General features: G+C 36.6%; 1 protein-coding gene across 3 annotated transcripts in view; it reads left to right on the top strand.

Annotated features, from left to right (window-relative positions):
* The window catches only part of SLK (STE20-like kinase), a 51,317-nt gene that overhangs the window by 11,355 nt on the left and 21,626 nt on the right, over nucleotides 1-18,336 (top strand). For all 3 annotated transcript variants that reach the window (XR_001364444.1, XR_001364443.1, XM_005878204.2), the window contains exons 2-11: nucleotides 946-1,110; nucleotides 3,107-3,155; nucleotides 3,482-3,631; nucleotides 8,234-8,306; nucleotides 8,466-8,660; nucleotides 10,017-10,098; nucleotides 11,281-11,409; nucleotides 11,762-13,105; nucleotides 15,307-15,437; nucleotides 15,664-15,787. Coding sequence is in view for 1 of the 3 variants with exons in the window: in XM_005878204.2 (XP_005878266.1) it covers nucleotides 946-1,110; nucleotides 3,107-3,155; nucleotides 3,482-3,631; nucleotides 8,234-8,306; nucleotides 8,466-8,660; nucleotides 10,017-10,098; nucleotides 11,281-11,409; nucleotides 11,762-13,105; nucleotides 15,307-15,437; nucleotides 15,664-15,787 (2,442 nt within the window). In the remaining 2 variants the exon portion in view is untranslated. The remainder of the gene's footprint in view (nucleotides 1-945; nucleotides 1,111-3,106; nucleotides 3,156-3,481; nucleotides 3,632-8,233; nucleotides 8,307-8,465; nucleotides 8,661-10,016; nucleotides 10,099-11,280; nucleotides 11,410-11,761; nucleotides 13,106-15,306; nucleotides 15,438-15,663; nucleotides 15,788-18,336) is intronic.

Below are 18,336 nucleotides of genomic sequence, written 5' to 3'. Positions count from 1 at the left end.
AGATTTACAGATGGTCAGTGAGTACATTAAAAGATGCTCAATACCATATGTCATTAAAACAAGTAGATACCACTATACACCCATGTTAGAATGGTGAAAATCCAAAACATCGACAACACCAAATGCTGTCAAGAATGTGGCACAGTAGGAACTCTCATTCATTGCTGGTGGGAGACAGTTTGGCAGTTTCTTACACAACTAAACATATTTTTACCATATGATCCAGTAATTGTGCTCCTTGGTATTTACCCAAAGGGGTTGAAAACTTATGTCCACACAAAAACCAGCACATGTATGTTTGTAGCAGCTTTATTCATAATTACTGAAACTTGGAAACAGCCAAGATTCTTTCAGTAGGTGAATGGATAAATAAATTTGCACATGTATGTAATGAACTGTTATTTAGTGCTAAAAAAGAAATGAGTTGTCAGACCATGAAAAGACATGGAGGAACCTTAAACGTATGTTACTAAGTGAAAGAAGCCAATCTGAAAGGCTATATACTATGTGATTCCAACAAGATGACATTCTGGAAAAGCAAAACTATGGAGTGAAAGATCAGTGGCTGCCAGGGGTTATGAAGAAGGGAGGGATGAATAGGTAGTGCATAGAGGATTTTTAAGGCAGTGAAACTATTTTGTATAATATAGTGGTGGACACATGTCATACATTTGTCAAAATTGATTGATTGTACACCAAATGTAAACAGTGGTCCGTGAGTGATAATGATGTGTCAAGAGGCCATTAATTGTAACAGATGTACCATTCTGGTGCAGAATCTTGATAGTGGGGGAGGCTCTGCATGTGTAGAAGCAGGGAGTATATGGAAACTTTGTACTTTCTGCTCAACTTTGCTGTGAACCTAAAACTATTCTAAAAAATGAAGTTTATTAAAAATAAAATAAACAAGTATGCATTGGGATATTTTTGATCTTACATTTTTAGGCCCAGAATAAAGAGACCAACGTTTTAGCTGCTGCAAAGGTGATTGACACCAAATCTGAAGAAGAACTTGAAGATTACATGGTTGAAATTGATATTTTAGCATCTTGTGATCACCCAAATATAGTCAAACTTCTAGATGCCTTCTATTATGAGAACAATCTTTGGGTAAGTATTTTCTGTTGATCTGTAGGAGTAGTCAAAATGAATTAATTGTCCTAAAGAGGTTTATAAGTTTTGAAAGCCTATTTTGTATATAACCTCTTTTGTTTAGTTACTTGTGTTGAGAGTTGTCTGCGGATGAGAGGGTCATTGACAACACAATTACCCTTAGCTTCAACAGATACGGGGGTGGGCAAAAGCAGGTTTACATTTACTCATATGGAAAAAGACATGCAAGTTATGATTATTATAATAACTTTATTAACTCTGTGTTTTTCGACTCACAACTGTAAACCTACTTTGCCCACCCATGTATTCAGATGTGTATTTCAGATTGTACCATATTTCATGATTGTTTGACATTGGACCCAAATGGAGAAACTTGGTTAGAATATTAAATTTCCTAAACTATGAAATTAGCCTTCTCTTATTTTTTTAAATCTTAGCATTTACTTAAAAATTTTAAAAACTTCTTTTGTTTATAATTTTATTACCCTAATTTTTTTCTAAATCATGTAATAAATTATAAAATGCTTACTAGAAATGTTAAATATTTATCTTATAAAATCAGGCCCAGCTTTAGTACATGATATGAGTGGTTCAGGCTATATGTATAAATTATGTTCATTTTTAGAAAATATTAGACACAAATAGATATAAAAATTAATGTTTATTATAGTAACCAGTCTCTTGCTCTGCACCAACACTAATTTAATCAAGAGGGCTTTTTGAAATGGAGTTTTTCTCCTTGAAGGAAGAAGCAAAGTGTTATGACAGAAGAGTAGGTAGTACAAGTAATACCTGACTAGGAATCAAAGGCCTATATTTTTCGATCCTGGTGTTTCTAGGAGCTTAAAATCAATTAACTTTTATGAGTCTGTGTACTCATTATAGGATGAGTTAATGACCTACCTCCCAAATTATTTTTTAAATGATATAATGCATTTAAAAACAATTTGTAATTGGCAAGCATCTGTGAAAAATAAATTGTTATTGTTGTTATATAGAGGGAAAACAAAACAGGTATGTAATTTGTTAATATTTGTAATTTTAAAAAGTTATAGTTATTATTACTGTGATATCTTTTAATGTAGCTGATCAGGTCTCTTAAAAAAATGTTTCCAGAGATTATAATAAAAATGAACTCCTAGACAATTTAATAAAGAGATAAGATATTTATTCAACACTATTATAAAATAAAAAGTTGGACAACTGTGAAGGGACAGGTTAGTGGGAGAGGTAGACATTAATTAACCAAAGCAACATAGTCAAAATTACAACTGTGATAAGGGTTAAGAAGGAAAGGTATGTGTTGGTATGTACCAGGGAGGTCTGGGAAGGCATCTATCAGGAAGTGATAATTGAGCTAGGATCTGAAGGTTCTGTGTATATCGTGTGTGTTTTTTTTAACTTAAAGAAGTCTCTATTTTTTCCGGATTTATTAATAATACTACAAATACTAAATTTGATCACTTAAATCACAGTAGTTATCTTAAAAATGAAAATAATAAAACCATTCAGTAGTGATGAAATGGATATATAATACTACCCTGGCCCTGGCTGGGTTGCTCAGAGTATTGTCCCTATACATTAAGATAGCGGGTTTGATCCCCAGTCAAGGCACACACAAAAGACAACCAGTGAATGCATAAATGGGTGGAAAAGTGGGTCCATGTTTCTCTCTCTCTCTCTGTCTCTCAAATCAATAAATTAAAAAAATACTGTCCTGACGAAAAATTCTATGCCTGGTTCTTTTAGAGAAGCAGGCACGCTAAAAATGGTGATTAACAAAAAAGCACATACTTTCAGAATGTGTTCTCTTTGTGTTTTCTCAAGTGGTTATCATTAAGACTCAACACTTTTAACACTTTTATGGTTAGCATAATATTATTTCCATAGTCCAGTTAATTTGACAGTTATTTTTTATCCCTTTTGCTAAATTGAAGAAAAAATACTCAAACTCAATGCTGTATTAAACACATGCTTTTTTATTTGCCTGCAGATCCTCATTGAATTTTGTGCAGGTGGAGCAGTGGATGCTGTGATGCTTGGTAAATACCTTTTTTCCTTTACGTTCATATCTTAAATTATACTTAATAAAAATTGATGGATTTCAAACATTTATACATATATCTTATTGTTAGGTGAAGTTCAATCAGTTAAGAAATCAGCTTAATTATATTTTTATATTCTTAGACAATTGTAATAAAATTCTAAAATTAAATGAGTATAATATGTGAGGAAAGTAATGTAGATAATTCAGTTCTTCTAAAATAAATTCACTGTATAAGATCCTTGCCAATGATGGTAAAAGTTAGAGCCTGCTGACATGTTTTCACTGTGTAAAAATGCAGATTTGTTTACTTTTTCCTTACAGAACTTGAGCGACCATTAACTGAGTCCCAAATACAAGTAGTTTGTAAACAGACCTTAGAGGCATTGAACTACTTACATGATAATAAAATCATCCACAGAGATCTAAAGGCTGGCAACATTCTTTTTACCCTAGATGGAGATATTAAGTTGGGTAAGTTTATTTCCTTAAATATGACATTTGAATTTGTGCTTTTTATCTTTCTTCATTTTTTTATTATGGTGAAATATACTTAACAAAATTTACCATTTAACCATTTTTAAGTGTACAATTCTGTACCATTAAGTTCATTCACATTGTTGTACAACTATCAGCACTATCTAAAACTTTTCATCTTCTCCAACTGAAACTCTTTAAACATTAGCTCCTCATTGCTCTCTCCCCAGCAACCTCTGGCAACCACTGTTAACTTTTTCTTTCAATGAATTTGACAACTCTAGGTACCTCATATAAATGGAATCAGACAATATTTGTCCTTTCGTGTCTGGCTTATTTTACTTAGCATATCTTTAAGGTTCATCTATTTTGTAGCGTGTGTCAATTTCCTTCCTTTAAAAAGCTAAATAGTATTTTCTTATATGTACTAGTATATACCACATTTGGTTTATCCTTTCATCCATTGATGGACACTTTGGTTGCTTCTACCTTTTGGCTCTTGTGAATAATGCTACTATGGACATGGGTGTACAAATACCTGTTTGAGTCCTTGATTTCAATTCTTTGGGTATTCCAAAAGTGGAATTGCTGGATTATATGGTGATTCTGTGCTAATTTTTTTGAGGAACTACCATGTAATTTTCCATAGTAGCACCATTTTACGTTCATATCAGCAATGCACAAGGATTCCAATTTCTCCACGTCCTTGCTAATATTTGTTACGGGTGTGGAGTGATAATGGGTATGAATTTGTTTATCTGCTATTGCATTCCTCTTAATTTAGTCTTTTTTTCTAAATGATTTTTTATTTCTAATTTTCTCAAGTTTTGCCACCTCATTTCTGAGTTTTTGTAATTCTGACTTAATGTTATTCTTTTATGTCTTACCTCACTTAAGGATATATTTTTATTGATTTCAGAGAGGAAGGAAGAGGGAGAGAGAGAGAGAAACATCCATGATGAGAGAGAATCATTGATCGGCTGCCTCCCACAAGTCCCCCACTGGAGATCAAGCCCACAACCCGGGCATGTCCCCTTGACCAGAATTGAACCTGGGACCTTTCAGTTCTCAGGCCAACGCTCTACCCACAGAGCCAAACTGTCTAGGGCAGTGATGGCGAACCTATGACACGCGTGTCAGAGGTGACACGCAAACTCATTTTTTTGGTTGATTTTTCTTTGTTAAATGGCATTTAAATATATAAAATAAATATCAAAAATATAAATCTTTGTTTTACTATGGTTGCAAATATCAAAAAATTTCTCTATGTGACACGGCACCAGAGTTAAGTTAGGGTTTTTCAAAATGCTGACACGCTGAGCTCAAAAGGTTTGCCATCACTGGTCTAGGGCTTGATTTTTTTTTTTTTTAATAGAGAGGAATTGGGAGGGAAGAGAGAGAGAGAGAGAGAGAGAGAGAGAAATGTTGATGTGAGAAACATTGATTGGTTGCCTCCCACATGCTCCCCAACTAGGGACCAAATCTGTTCCCTGACTGGGAATTGAACTCACAACCTTTTGGTGTACAGGACAACGCTCCAACCAATTGAGCCACCCAGCTAGGATTGTCTTACATCATTTTTTGAAGTCTCGCAGCTCATTTTGAAATAGTTATGTTATAATTTTGATTCATTTTTGGTGAATGTTTTTCTGTAAATGTTTTAAAACCTTATTTGAATATAAGAATATACTGTTGTGTAAAATAATGTATACTTTAAAAAATAAGTATGTTTTTGAAGATTTAGGAATGCCAAATAGTTTTGAGTTGTTTGACATTTAAAATAGTTTCAATTTCTGTTTAATTAATTTGAAAATACAGAGAACTTTCCATTTCTTTTATACCCTGTTCAATATATGAAGAAGTATATAATTATACTATCCTCAAGAACCAATTTTTGTGATCTTACTGGATACACATAATTGCAAATGAAAATAAGTATGTAAAATGCTATTTTAACAGACTAGTGTGTATATGCCACATCATTATAAGTAGAAATACGAAGCACATAGCAAACTTAATTTTTCCCTTTGCACAGAAAAAACAAAGATGTCTTTTGTACCTCCTGTTCATTAGAGTGCTTGGAGAGGTATGAATGTTGACAGTAAACAGTTGTTGTTTAGGCCTGTTTCTGGACCTCCTTCCTCAGTCATGTTCATAGGGGAGAGAGTTAAAAAGAATAGTGTTAATAGGTTCTAGGAAAACAATGGAATAATTACTGAGCTGACTTTACCTGAGTCCAGAACCTCTTCTGGCAGAATTTCATATTGTGATCTCAATTCCTTCCTCCAGGAATATAAGAGAAGCTTATAAGTAGAGGAGGTGGGGGGTGGTAATAGGGGTGAGGAGTTCTGAATAATTCTATATTGTATCTTCTGTAAATAATATATTCCAAGTATAATATGTTCTGTTTGCTTATTCATTTATTAATTTAATTATAAAATATTAATTAAATATCTAATGTAATGAAAGATTTTGTACACTACATTAGGAAGCTTGAACTTCATTCCACAGGCAATAGGTAGCTGCTTATTTAGGTTTAAGCAGGAGAACTACATGGTCAAAAAAAGAGAGAGAGAGAACCATATAATAAACACAAATAATTAGATTACAAAGCAGGACTTAATGAGTTTTAAGTTCTATCAACAAAATATCACAAAAATTAGAATTATAGATATCCTATATAATAAATAGGTAATATACAAATTGATCGTCATGCCCTCACAAGATGGCTGCCTATGACCAGGCTGGCAGGGGGGTTAGTGAGAGATGACCAAACGACTGAACAAGCAGGCTGCATGGGGGGACCAGGCAGGCAGGCAGGCAGGTGAGCGATTAGGAGCCAGCAGTCCAGGATTGTGAGAGGGATGTCCGACTGCTGGTTTAGGCCTGATCCGGGATTGGGCCTAAACCGGTGGTTGGACATCCCCTGAGGGGTCTGGGATTGGAGAGGGTGCAAGCTGGGCTGAAGGGACCCCCCCACCTTTGTGCACGAATTTCGTGCACTGGGCCTCTAGTGGTTAATAATAGTAGCTACCGTTTACTGTGCCAGGCCTTGGGGCATAAGTACTAAATGCTGGATTTTGATATTTAATTTTGAGAATTGTGGAATGTCAAACATGAAACCTTGAAAGATAGATATATGTATGGAATGAGGTAATTTAGGCAGCAATAGCAGTTTTATGTTACTATTAATGGTTGTCTGAGCTGCAAACTTAAAAGATGGTGTTTAACAATGGCTTTATATTGTTGCTGTTCTCTAAAAATTTTTTTTATTTTTTATTTTTGAGTGGCTTAAAACAATACAGTTTTATTCTCTTACAGTTCTGAAGGTCAGAAGTCCTAATGTTAAGGTGTTGGCAGGGCTGCATTCCTTTTAGAGACTCCAAGGGATAATCCATTTCTTTAGCAAAAGCTTCTGGAGGCTGCCTGCATTCTTTGGCTCATGGTCCATCCTCCATCTTCAAACCTAGCATCTTCTCTTTCTCTGATTCAGAACCTCCTTTCCTTCTTATAAGGAACCTTGGGATCACAGTGACACACCTGGATAATTCAGGATAATTTCCCTGTCTTGATTAATCACATCTGCAAAGTCCCTTATGTGAAGTGCTGTGATGTACTCAGTTCAGAGGATAAGGATTTGGACATCTTTGGGGACCATTATTTTGCCTACCACAAGGGAAGGGGCAAGCAATTTGGCAATATCTGCCAAAATTATAGATACAGCTCTGGCTGGTGTGGCTCAGTTGGTTGTGCATGTCCTGAAAGGCTGCTGGTTGGATTCCTGGTCAGGGCACATGCCTGGGTTGTTGGCTCAACACCTGTAGGGAGCGTGCAGGAGGCAGCTGATTGATGTTACACTCTCATTTCGATGTTTTTTTTCCTCTCTCTATCCCTTCCTCTCTCTCAGTCTCTATGCAGTCTCCACTTTCCGTCCTTGGTTATCAGGGTTCTCTCCAGCTAGTCTTCAGTTGATTATTCAGGGTTTTTTTTTGTTGTTGTTGTTTTTTTTTTGTATTTTAGTTGTAATTCTAGTTTGGTTCTTGGAACATGTTTGTGTAGTAGCATCCACTTACTCCGCCGCCATTTTTAATCTCCTCTGTGCTCTATAATTTAAATCAGAAAACATGGTTCCTAATTTTTTTCTTGGTAATATAATTTTCTGAGGAAGTTAGCAAGCCATATGCTGTCATAAAGGCTGCTTTGGTATAATTTCTGTTTTTCACACTATAGAAAAATGTTTATATCTATTGATTCAGTTATAATATAGCACTAGTTGACATTTGTTTTGAAGTGGATAGACTGGTCTGTTTTAAAGTTACAATCTTGTTCTTCAATTCTGGAGAATTTGTGATCTGAAGATGTATAAAGATGGCGGTATTAAGTGTGTTAATGATGGAATCTTTTCTGCATCATTTTTGGTGAGTAGGTGTGATAGGAAGAGGGTGGTCAAAATTAGGATGGTAGAGAAGTTATTTTTCTTACCCTTTAATAAGAATGGCCTTATGAAGGACTTGATATGCTTTCCCAAACTTCATTGACTACAGGGAACTTTGCTTAAACAACTATCATTAACACTTCTGTATAATTATTTATTTCAAGCGGATTTTGGAGTATCAGCTAAAAACACAAGGACAATTCAAAGAAGAGATTCCTTTATTGGCACACCATATTGGTATGTATTCATTTTTATGGATTTACAGATTAGTTATGTCAGCAGTTATTATACTCATTAATTTGTTCACGTAATTAGTGATCCTGTCTCTCTTTTATGAGGGTTGCAATCACTATTCTTAAGTTAAACATCTTAACTTTCAATTTTCTGTTTTCATAGGATGGCTCCTGAGGTAGTCATGTGTGAAACATCGAAGGACAGACCCTATGACTACAAAGCTGATGTTTGGTCCCTGGGTATCACTTTAATAGAAATGGCTGAGATAGAACCACCACATCATGAATTAAACCCAATGCGAGTGCTGCTAAAAATAGCAAAATCTGAGCCTCCTACATTAGCACAACCATCAAAATGGTAAAATATTCTAAACAAAGTTTTTTAAGAAGCAAAACTTGACGCTTTATTCTTCCAACTTTCTAAGAATATTTAAATTTATGGTACAAAGACTATATGAAGTAGAAAACTGATTTTTGGTATAGTTTCAAGACTTAAGGACCATTTAAACTCTTATAACTAACTTTTCCCATAACTTTTTTTTTTTTAATCTTCACCTGAGGATATTTTTCCATTGATTTATTAGAGAAAGTGAAAGAGAGAGAGAAAGACAGAGAGAAATGTCATTGTCAGAGAAACACATCTATTGGTTGCCTGCACATGCCCTGAATGGGCCAGGTGGGGCTAGTGCCTGCAACTGAGGTATGAGCCCTTGACTGGAATCGAACTTGGGGCCCTTTGGCTCTATCCACTGAGAAAAACTGGCTAGGGTCCCATAACTTAAAAAAAAATCAATTTTAGAGAGGGAAGGAAGATGAGAGAGAGGGAGAGAGAAAGAAAGAAACATCGATGTGAGAGAGACACATTGACAGTGGATCAAACCCACAACTTAGGTATGTGCCATGACCTAAGTTAGGAATCAAACCTATGACCTTCAGTTGCCAGGACTACTCTTCAACCAGTTGAACCACACTGGCCAGGGCTTTTCCTATAAATTGGAAGATACCAGTGACTTGAGTTCTACATGAAAATAGTATTTTCTGTACTATGCGAAAGTGAGGCATATATCTGTTTGATCTATATTTGTGGAATTTAATATAGAAGAATTTTTGTGACTTGGCATACTTGTGAATATATGGTTATATCTCATTGGTTAAAACTTTGAACCTACTTACTTACATGTCTAAATTGTATTTAAAAATAAACTAGAGGCCCAGTGCACGAAAATCATGCACGGGGTTAAGGGGGGGTGGTTTCCCTCAGCCTGGCCTGCACCCTCTCCATTCTGGGACCCCTTGGGGGATGTCCGATCCTGTGGGCCTAAACTGGCAGTCGGACATCCCTCTCACAATCCGGGACTGCTGGCTCCTAACCGCTCGCCTGCCTGCCTGCCTGATCGACCCTAACCACTCTGCCTGCCTGCCGGAGAGCCCCTAACCACTTGCCTGCTGGCCTGATTGTCCCTAACTGCCTCTGCCTCGTCCCCAGCTGATGCGGCTTCATCTGGAATGACGTCCAGAAGGTCGTTCGGCTGTCTGGTCTAATTAGCATATTACGCTTTTATTATAGATAACTAATAAAATCTTAATATTCTCATTAACTAGTTTTTTATGTTGAATACTATTGCATACATAATGAAACTTAATTTATTAGAGTTTTGTTTGATTTTAATAACACGAAAGTAAAATAGAATGTCGTTAAAATTTTATTTTGAAGGTCTTCGAATTTTAAGGACTTTCTAAAGAAATGCTTGGAAAAAAATGTGGATTCCAGGTGGACAACATCTCAGCTACTACAGGTAAGATAAGATTCATTCATTGTGCTCTTTTTCCACTTGAGTTTCCTTGTGGAAACTCAAAATACATTATAGTAGTTAACATTTATTTTACCAATATATAGGTGCTGCCATTGCTAAAAGGTATTTAACTTATAAGTCATTCCTTCTGTGCTTTTTTGATTGAGTTTGTGTTCTTTCATTTTGTTAGTTATTTCCGCTTTGTTAGTTGCTTCCATTTTGTTTCTCATCTCTCTTGAGGGTAAATGTTGTTAAAATAGTGTTAAAGTGATTGGATAATTTTGATTTATAGCAGGACCTGTTTATAATATTGAAATAAAACTTAGTGAAATAATTAATATTACAGGTGAACAAAAAGAATGGCAAATATTGAGGCACTTACTGTTAGGTTGAGTTATAGGAAAACTTAGTTATAAGTATTTATGTGGTGGGAGGGGGGAAGCAAAAGAATTCCCTGGGACACACTTACTTTTATTATTTTACTACCTCCACATTTGAAAGCCTTAGTCTGTGACAGACACTGTTAAGTGCCAAGTACACAGAGATAATAAAGTGTCTTCTTACTCTTAAGAATATTAGAACCATGAGCATAACCAATGGACACAGACAGTATTGGGGTGAGGGCATGTGCTGGGGAGTGGGAGCAGCTGGGGAGAGGTCAATGGGGGAAAAAGAGGACTTTTGTAATAATTTAAACAATAAAGAATTTAAATAAATAAAAAAGAATATTAGAACCATGTCAAAAAAGCAGGTGTTTGTAGACACTTTTAACTTTAAAATTTTTGTTATTTTATGAGGCTTTAAACTGGATTTATATGTATTGCTACTTTTTAAGAACTGGTATTGTACAATTAACTTGAACGTACTTTAAATTTTAATTTAATTTTTATATTACAAGATTTTCAAACATACACAAAAGTACGTGTACTTACAGATATAATGTCATTATTTTTGACATATTTCCTTCAGATTCTTTAAAAAGGTACAAGTAGGGGTTGCGGGCCCCTGTTCAATCCCGTTTACCTTCTTCTTTCCTAAATGTAATATTGCTTGATAGTGTTTGTATTTTTCCTACCTATGTGTTCATATTTTTATCATATAATAATGTGTTTTATGTTTTGAAACTTACTTTATGAGCAAGCATTTCAGATGTTATTGAGCATGCTCTTTTTAATGATTTAACAGCATCCTTTTGTTACTGTGGATTCCAACAAACCAGTCCGAGAATTGATTGCAGAGGCAAAGGCTGAAGTAACAGAAGAAGTTGAAGATGGTAAAGAGGAGGAGGAGGATGAAGAAACAGAAAATTCTCTGGTCAGTATAATAGAAAGGAAATTTTATTTAGGTAATTTTTAGAGTTGGGTTTTGAGGTATGATTATACCTGTATTTAAGGATTAATTGATGAGTAGCAGTACAAACCTTTAATTTTAGAGGTGAAGATTAATAGCAAGTTTACTCTTGCTATCCATCTTTGTCATATGTATTATGTGAAGATTTGTCAGTTCTTTAAACTACTTTTATAACTTCATCAGTTTTACTGGATAAATATACTAAATCATTATATATGAAGTAAATAACTTTAAAATATAAATACATAAAAAAAGTAAAATGTTGTTTTGGTCACCATCTTGTTTTAACACTAAAAATATATAAAATCTTTTTCAGCCAATACCTGCAAGTAAGCGTGCCTCCTCTGACCTCAGCATTGCCAGCTCTGAAGAAGATAAACTTTCACAAAATGCTTGTATTTTGGAATCTGTCTCAGAAAAAACAGAACGTAATACTCCTGAAGATAAATTTAACAGCAGAGTTCTTAATGAAAAACCCACTACTGAAGAGCCTGGAAAAGCTGTGGAGGGTATTGATGAACATTTAGGAGCTATGGATGAACTCCATACTAGAACAATAATAATCAAGGAAAATGGGAGAGAGGAGAAGAGACCCAAGCTTGAAAATCTGCCTGACACAGAAGACCAAGAAAGAGTAGACATGAAGTCAATCAACGAAGGAAAAGAGAGTAATATGATAACTGTAGAAACAAATATTGAACAGAGTCTGAAACCTGAGGAAGAAAGGGATCAGGAAAAGCAACAGATATTTGAAAATAAGGTTATAAAATCTGAAGAAGAAATTAAAGATACTACTATTCAAACAATGGATTTAGTTTCTCAAGAGACTGGAGAAAAAGAGGCAGATATTCAAACAATTGACAATGAAGTTGAGCTTACAAAAGAAGACACCCAAGAGAATTTGGGAAAAGATGAGAAAATGAAAAAAGATGTGATCAGTGATACAAGTAATGCAATAGGAACAAGTGAGGCCATAGATGTTGCTCAGAAGGCAGTTGAAAACAAAGCTAAGGACGCTCAGAGTACTGATGGGAAAGAAATGGTTGAAGCAGGTCAGGAATTAGCAAGTAAACCCATGGAGGGTCCTGAGGTTGGTGGTACTGAGGAAGTTTCTCTTAGAGAAATAGTTGAAACTAATGAGATAGATCAAAAATCTATAGAAGGCAAAGGCGAGAAACAGTTAATCAGCAGTTCTGAGAACATAGTGGAGACCACTGAGGAACCCAGGACAAATGAAGTTGAAATTACTGAGTCAAGTAGCACTGAAGAAATAGAAGTCAGAAGTGCAGTGATTCATACTGACGAAAAGGCTTCAGGAAGTGAAACACAGGATGCTCATGAAGCCACTACTCTGACAGAATCAGAGCAAAAAGAGATTCCATGTGAAGTGCCAATTAAAACAGAACCTGACGTTACTGCCACTTCACAGCCTGTTCCAATACCTAGTATTAATATCAACTCTGATGGTGCAGAAAATAAAGGGGAAATAGGTGCTTTATCAAAAATTGAAACCATGTTGCTACCAGAATCTGAGATTCAAAAGGAAAATGATACTGATTCAGGCACTGGTTCTACTGCTGATAATAGCAGCATTGACTTGAATTTGTCCATCTCTAGCTTCCTAAGCAAAACTAAAGACAGTGGATCAATATCTTTACAAGTAAGTGTACATGGGTCCTTGTTTGGGTTTTCTTTGTCATTTTGGCAGTTTTAGAGTTTATGTGAAACTAATGTCTTGAAAATAAGGCAGCACTAAATCAGTGTAGTATTTATTACTCCTATAAAATTCTTAAGGCCTACAAAGGCAATTAACAGAACCAAGGAGAGAAGTTGTGGATGTGACCTTTAAGTTTTTCGGTAGTACCTACTTATTTTTGCCAACTTGATATAAGCAGTATATATTATTGCTTAGTGTGATTTGGGTTCTCTTATTGTACATAGGTAGATACTATTTTAGCAAGAATCAATAGTATATGAGAGAATTGAGAAAGAATGACCTTTTTTAAAGCACGTTTAGGGTGTAAACAGTCCTTGATTTACCACTGGCTCACACAGAGGACCACTGTTGCTTCTTCCTCAGTCATAGCCATCACTACTGCCATGAGAACCACTGTGGGAAAACAAACAAAACTAAAACCCAGAACACTTGCAACTCCTAAATATTAGTGTGCTTAAGACTTAGCAGGGGGGAGCTATGCAGGAGTATGGAGTGGGGCCCAAAAATCAGTATTTGTAACAAAAGACCCCATGGAATTTTGATGCAGGTGAACCGTGGACAAAGTTTGGGTTGACAGGTAGCAGAAGACAAGACTGTGAAAAGCAGAAACAACTTAGAAAAACCGACCTTAGGGACAAGACTACGGCATGACTAATCAGCCTGCCTATCTGCCCCAGATTATTACGCCTTGCCTAGATTGTCTTCAGTTTATTTTGTTTCACTGACTGAAATTCTATTCACTGACTTACTGAGTAATGTAACTATGTATGGTAACTTTTTAAGTTACACTATGAAAATATACTAATTTTTTAAAAATGCAAATACTTTGAGAATTAAGGTCATGTTAATTATGGATATTTTAGTAGGAACTGAAGAAATGGAAAGTTTGGAGGTTATGGGGATGTAGATCTGTTTTGGGGGCAAGCCCACTTTAGATTTTAGAGGAAGCCTGATTAGGGTGCTTAGGGGGAGGAGAGGAAACTGGAAGCCTGGAGAATAGAACAATAAAGAGATTGCAAAAAGGTGACTGGAAAGTGACAAAGACAGTTTAAAATTCTAATGCATTTTGAGTTTAGTATTTTCACATTCTACTTTTGCTCCCTCTGCTTTCTAAGCTTTCCCCCATATCAAAACCTAGTAATTATCTGCTCTCAATATTTATATTTTTACCATGTTTATGTATTTGTAGGAGTGTTATACTTCTATTATTTGTTTACATTTAAAAAACATTTGGATATCAGTTGAGGAATCAAGAGTTTGGTCTTAATAAAGAGTGGTAGGCAGCTCTCCCTCTCGGGTTTCCCTCCAGGCATGTTACCTTTCTCTTTCCCTCTCCTAAGCTCCAAGGGCCCTCTGCCTCTGTAACTTGTTTCCTGAGCTTAGCAGCCCACTGGCTCACTTCTACTACCTTTGTAACTTTCTAAATAAACTTTCTCTTTTAGTTTGAAAAAAAAAAGAATGGTAGGCAATAGCTAGTGGGCAAATATGGTTCTTTTGAGGTGCAGTAGAGGGTGCTATCTTGCTAGTAACTCTAAAATCACACATCCATTTCCAGCCCTGAAATGGAGAGCAGAGCTGTTGATATTGTTGCTGATGAAATAGCTTTTGATTCCTAGTCCTGGCAGTGTTTAAAAATTACCTGGGAGCCTTTTCAAAATACAAATTCCCAGCTATCCTTAACCCTATTGATTTAGAGTCTTTAAGGGCTGAGCCCCAGGAATTCAATTTTGTTTTGTCAGTGGTTCTAGAACTGAAAGCAGAGGTATCTGAGAACCTACAAGGTGAAAAGAGGAAGAAAAAATAATGGTTAACATGTAAAAGTTACACTAATTAGTCATTTATATAAATTGATCCTTACCACTGTAAGAATCCTTATCTGATTATGATGTGGTATCATAAAAATTATACATGCACATCATGAAAAGTCATACTTTCACTTGAAAAAATTTAGATTTCATCTGTAAAGTCATGTGAAAGTCAGATGAGGTATAAGATGATATAACTGGTTCTACATGTGAGTCTTACTGCTTTATATTCTTTATATGTGTAGTCTTAATGGCTTTTCATTTTTTTTTTAAAGAAGAAAAATGCTTTCTATCTCGTATTGCTCATATAAAGCCTAACTAAAATAAAATCTCACTCAGGAAACAAGAAGACAAAAGAAAACATTGAAGAAAACACGCAAATTTATTGTTGATGGTGTAGAAGTGAGTGTAACAACATCAAAGATAGTTACAGATAGTGATTCCAAAACTGAAGAATTGAGGTTCCTTAGGTGAGTAGAGAACAACATAATTAAAACTGGTTTTGTGACTTCTTTTTAGCCTCTGCAAAGTCTGAAGACTAGAGAAGGGAATAAAGACTTGGCTAATTTTGGACCATTCTTTTATTACTTTTATGTTTGAAAAAAATTACTTTTAAAGTTTTTTTTTCTAAAAGCATTATTTCAAAGGTGTAACTTTTGTTTTCTGTCTCTGTCATCACTATGACATTTTATTCAGACGCCAGGAACTTCGGGAATTAAGATTTCTTCAAAAAGAAGAGCAAAGAGCCCAACAACAGCTCAATAGCAAACTGCAGCAACAGCGAGAGCAAATCTTCCGGCGCTTCGAGCAAGAAATGATGGTAAAGTCTTAAATACTTGTACCATTTTGTTAATTATGAAATTTGATGCTTTAAGAAAAAACCCACTAGTGGTTTTAGATCTTGTTCTCTGATGACTAGATTTTTCTGGCTTTATGATGTGTTTTTGCCCAAAAGGGTCCATTCTAGTCTTCCTATCACTGACTTAGAGTGTAATCGGTGTCCTCATTTTTCCTTGATTAAAATCTGTCATGAAAACCTGGAATCATGAAGATGGTTTACAAAGTTCTTTGGTGTGCCTATTGCTGGATCATTTTTCATTGTTACAGTTTGACCTCAGATTTGGAATCCAAGATTTTAAGCCAGTCTAGAACAGTTATCTTTAAACCTTGCTGAGTATTAGAACTTCTTGGGGGCTTTTTCAAAACAAACTTACTTCTCTGGCAATTCACAGCTGCTAGATAAATTAGTGCTGATTAGTCAAGGGTAATTGTAACTGAGTCTTGGTTTTTACCTTGTGCCCAAAGTTAAAAAAGGAATTAGTAATGTGGTAAAACATTTTGATAACTTATGTTGAACATCTAGCTTAATGTAGGTTAGAAAAAGGATAATTTGAAATGTTACAGTGTTTATGCTTTAAACATAGTTCTTTTGCTGTTTTTGTAAGTGCTAAGAATTGTTTTGTGTGAAGTGCAGTATTATTGATTACATTTGTTGGATCATAACTGAGAATTCCTAAGAAAATAATGAACTTTTTTTCTTCCTGAGTATTTTTATAGTACTTATATTCTATTTTCCAGAACCTTATAAAAGCTGTGTTTCTTTTTCCCCCAGATATTTTTCAGAATGTTTTGCTTTTTAATATGTTAAAGAAAACACCCTTTACAAATATTTAACTCTCTCTTATCCAAAATTGCAATGTTACTCAAGTTTTATATAAGCAGCAATCTTTTGTTGAAAGCATAGATTTATAATTTCAAAAGATTTGTTTCAATGATATAAGATGATTATTTTAAGAAATTAATGAAGGGCAAATTTGAAAATGACAATGGTACATAATTAAAATAGATTTCAGGTAAGACCTTTGATTTATCAAACATCTACACTAATAAAAGACAAACATGCAAATTGACCGTACCTTCGCTACGCCTTAAGCCATGCCCACCAGCCAATCAGAGCAACTATATGCAAATTAACCATCTCTATCTCTATCTCTATCTCTATCTCTATCTCTATCTCTATCTCTATCTCTATCTCTATCTCTATCTCTATCTCTATCTCTATCTCTATCTCTATCTCTATCTCTATCTCTATCTCTATCTCTATCTCTATCTCTATCTCTATCTCTATCTCTATCTCTATCTCTATCTCTATCTCTATCTCTATCTCTATCTCTATCTCTATCTCTAACTCTATCTCTATCTCTATCTATCTATCTCTATCTCTCTATATATATCTACACTAATAAATGAGAAACATGCAAATTAACCATTACTCCATGATGCCCACAAGCCACGCCCACCAGCCAATCAGGAGTATGGAAAATAGTGGGACAAGGATGGCTGAGTCCACGGAGCCAGCCAGAGCAGGCAGGAGGCTTGGGTAGCCCCAGCGACAAAGGAAGCCAAGCTTCCCACCTGCCTGGGCCAGCACTGAAGGAGGGGCCTGTGGGCAGCAGCCATGGAGCAGGCCAGAGTGCAGGAGGCTGCACTCCTGCACTGGCTGGAGGCTGAAGGAGGGGCCTGTGGGCTTGGGAGGTTTGAGTCATCAGGGCCAGCTGCTGAGGGAGGGGTCTGCAAATGGCCCTCAGCCCTCACCCAGGCTGGCCACATTCCCATGGGGTGAGAGTCCCTGCTGGGGGGCATGGCCAGCCTGAAAACAGCCATCAGCCCCTCACCCAGGCTGGCCAGGCACCCCAGCAGACACCCCCTCCCTGAATAGTGTGTGGCCAGCCTGAAAATGGCCCCCAGTTCCTTACCCAGGCTGGCCACACCCCCATGGTGCATGGGTCCCTGCTGGGGGGTGTCGCCAGACTGAAAACAGCCCTCAGCCTCTCACCCAGGCTAGCACCATCCCCAGTGGAGACCCCCACACCAATGGGGGTGTTGCCGGCCTGCAAACCACAACAGGCCCTTTTCCAAGGCTGCCTTCTCACCAAGAGAACCCCTACCCTGCTCCAGGACACCCTTCAGGGCCAACCAGTTGGCCCCCACCCATGCACCGAGCCTCTAGTTATACTAATAAAAGGGTATTATGCTAATTAGACTGGGTCGACCGGACATCTTCTGGACAAAGCCACAGTGGTGGGGCCGAGGCAGAGGTGGTTAGGGGTGATCAGGCTGGCAGGGGAGCATTTAGGGGGCGATCAGGCCGGCAAGCAGAGGCAGTTAAGGGTGATCAGGAAGGCAGGCAGGCAGGTGAGCGGTTAGGAGCCAGTGGTCCCAGATTGCAAGAGGGATGTCTGACTGCCAGGATGGGGCCTAAACTGGCAGTCGGACATCCCCCAAGGGGTCCCAGAATGGAGAGGTTGCAGGCCAGGCTGAGGGACACAGCCCCCCCCCCCCCCCCCCCCAATAAAACACCCCCCCCCC

This window comes from Myotis brandtii, unplaced genomic scaffold (genome assembly GCF_000412655.1).
Source record: "Myotis brandtii unplaced genomic scaffold, ASM41265v1 scaffold550, whole genome shotgun sequence".
NCBI classification, from domain to species: domain Eukaryota; kingdom Metazoa; phylum Chordata; class Mammalia; order Chiroptera; family Vespertilionidae; genus Myotis; species Myotis brandtii.
Note: the sequence above shows the minus strand (reverse complement) of the source record. Positions and strands in the feature narration are given on the sequence as shown.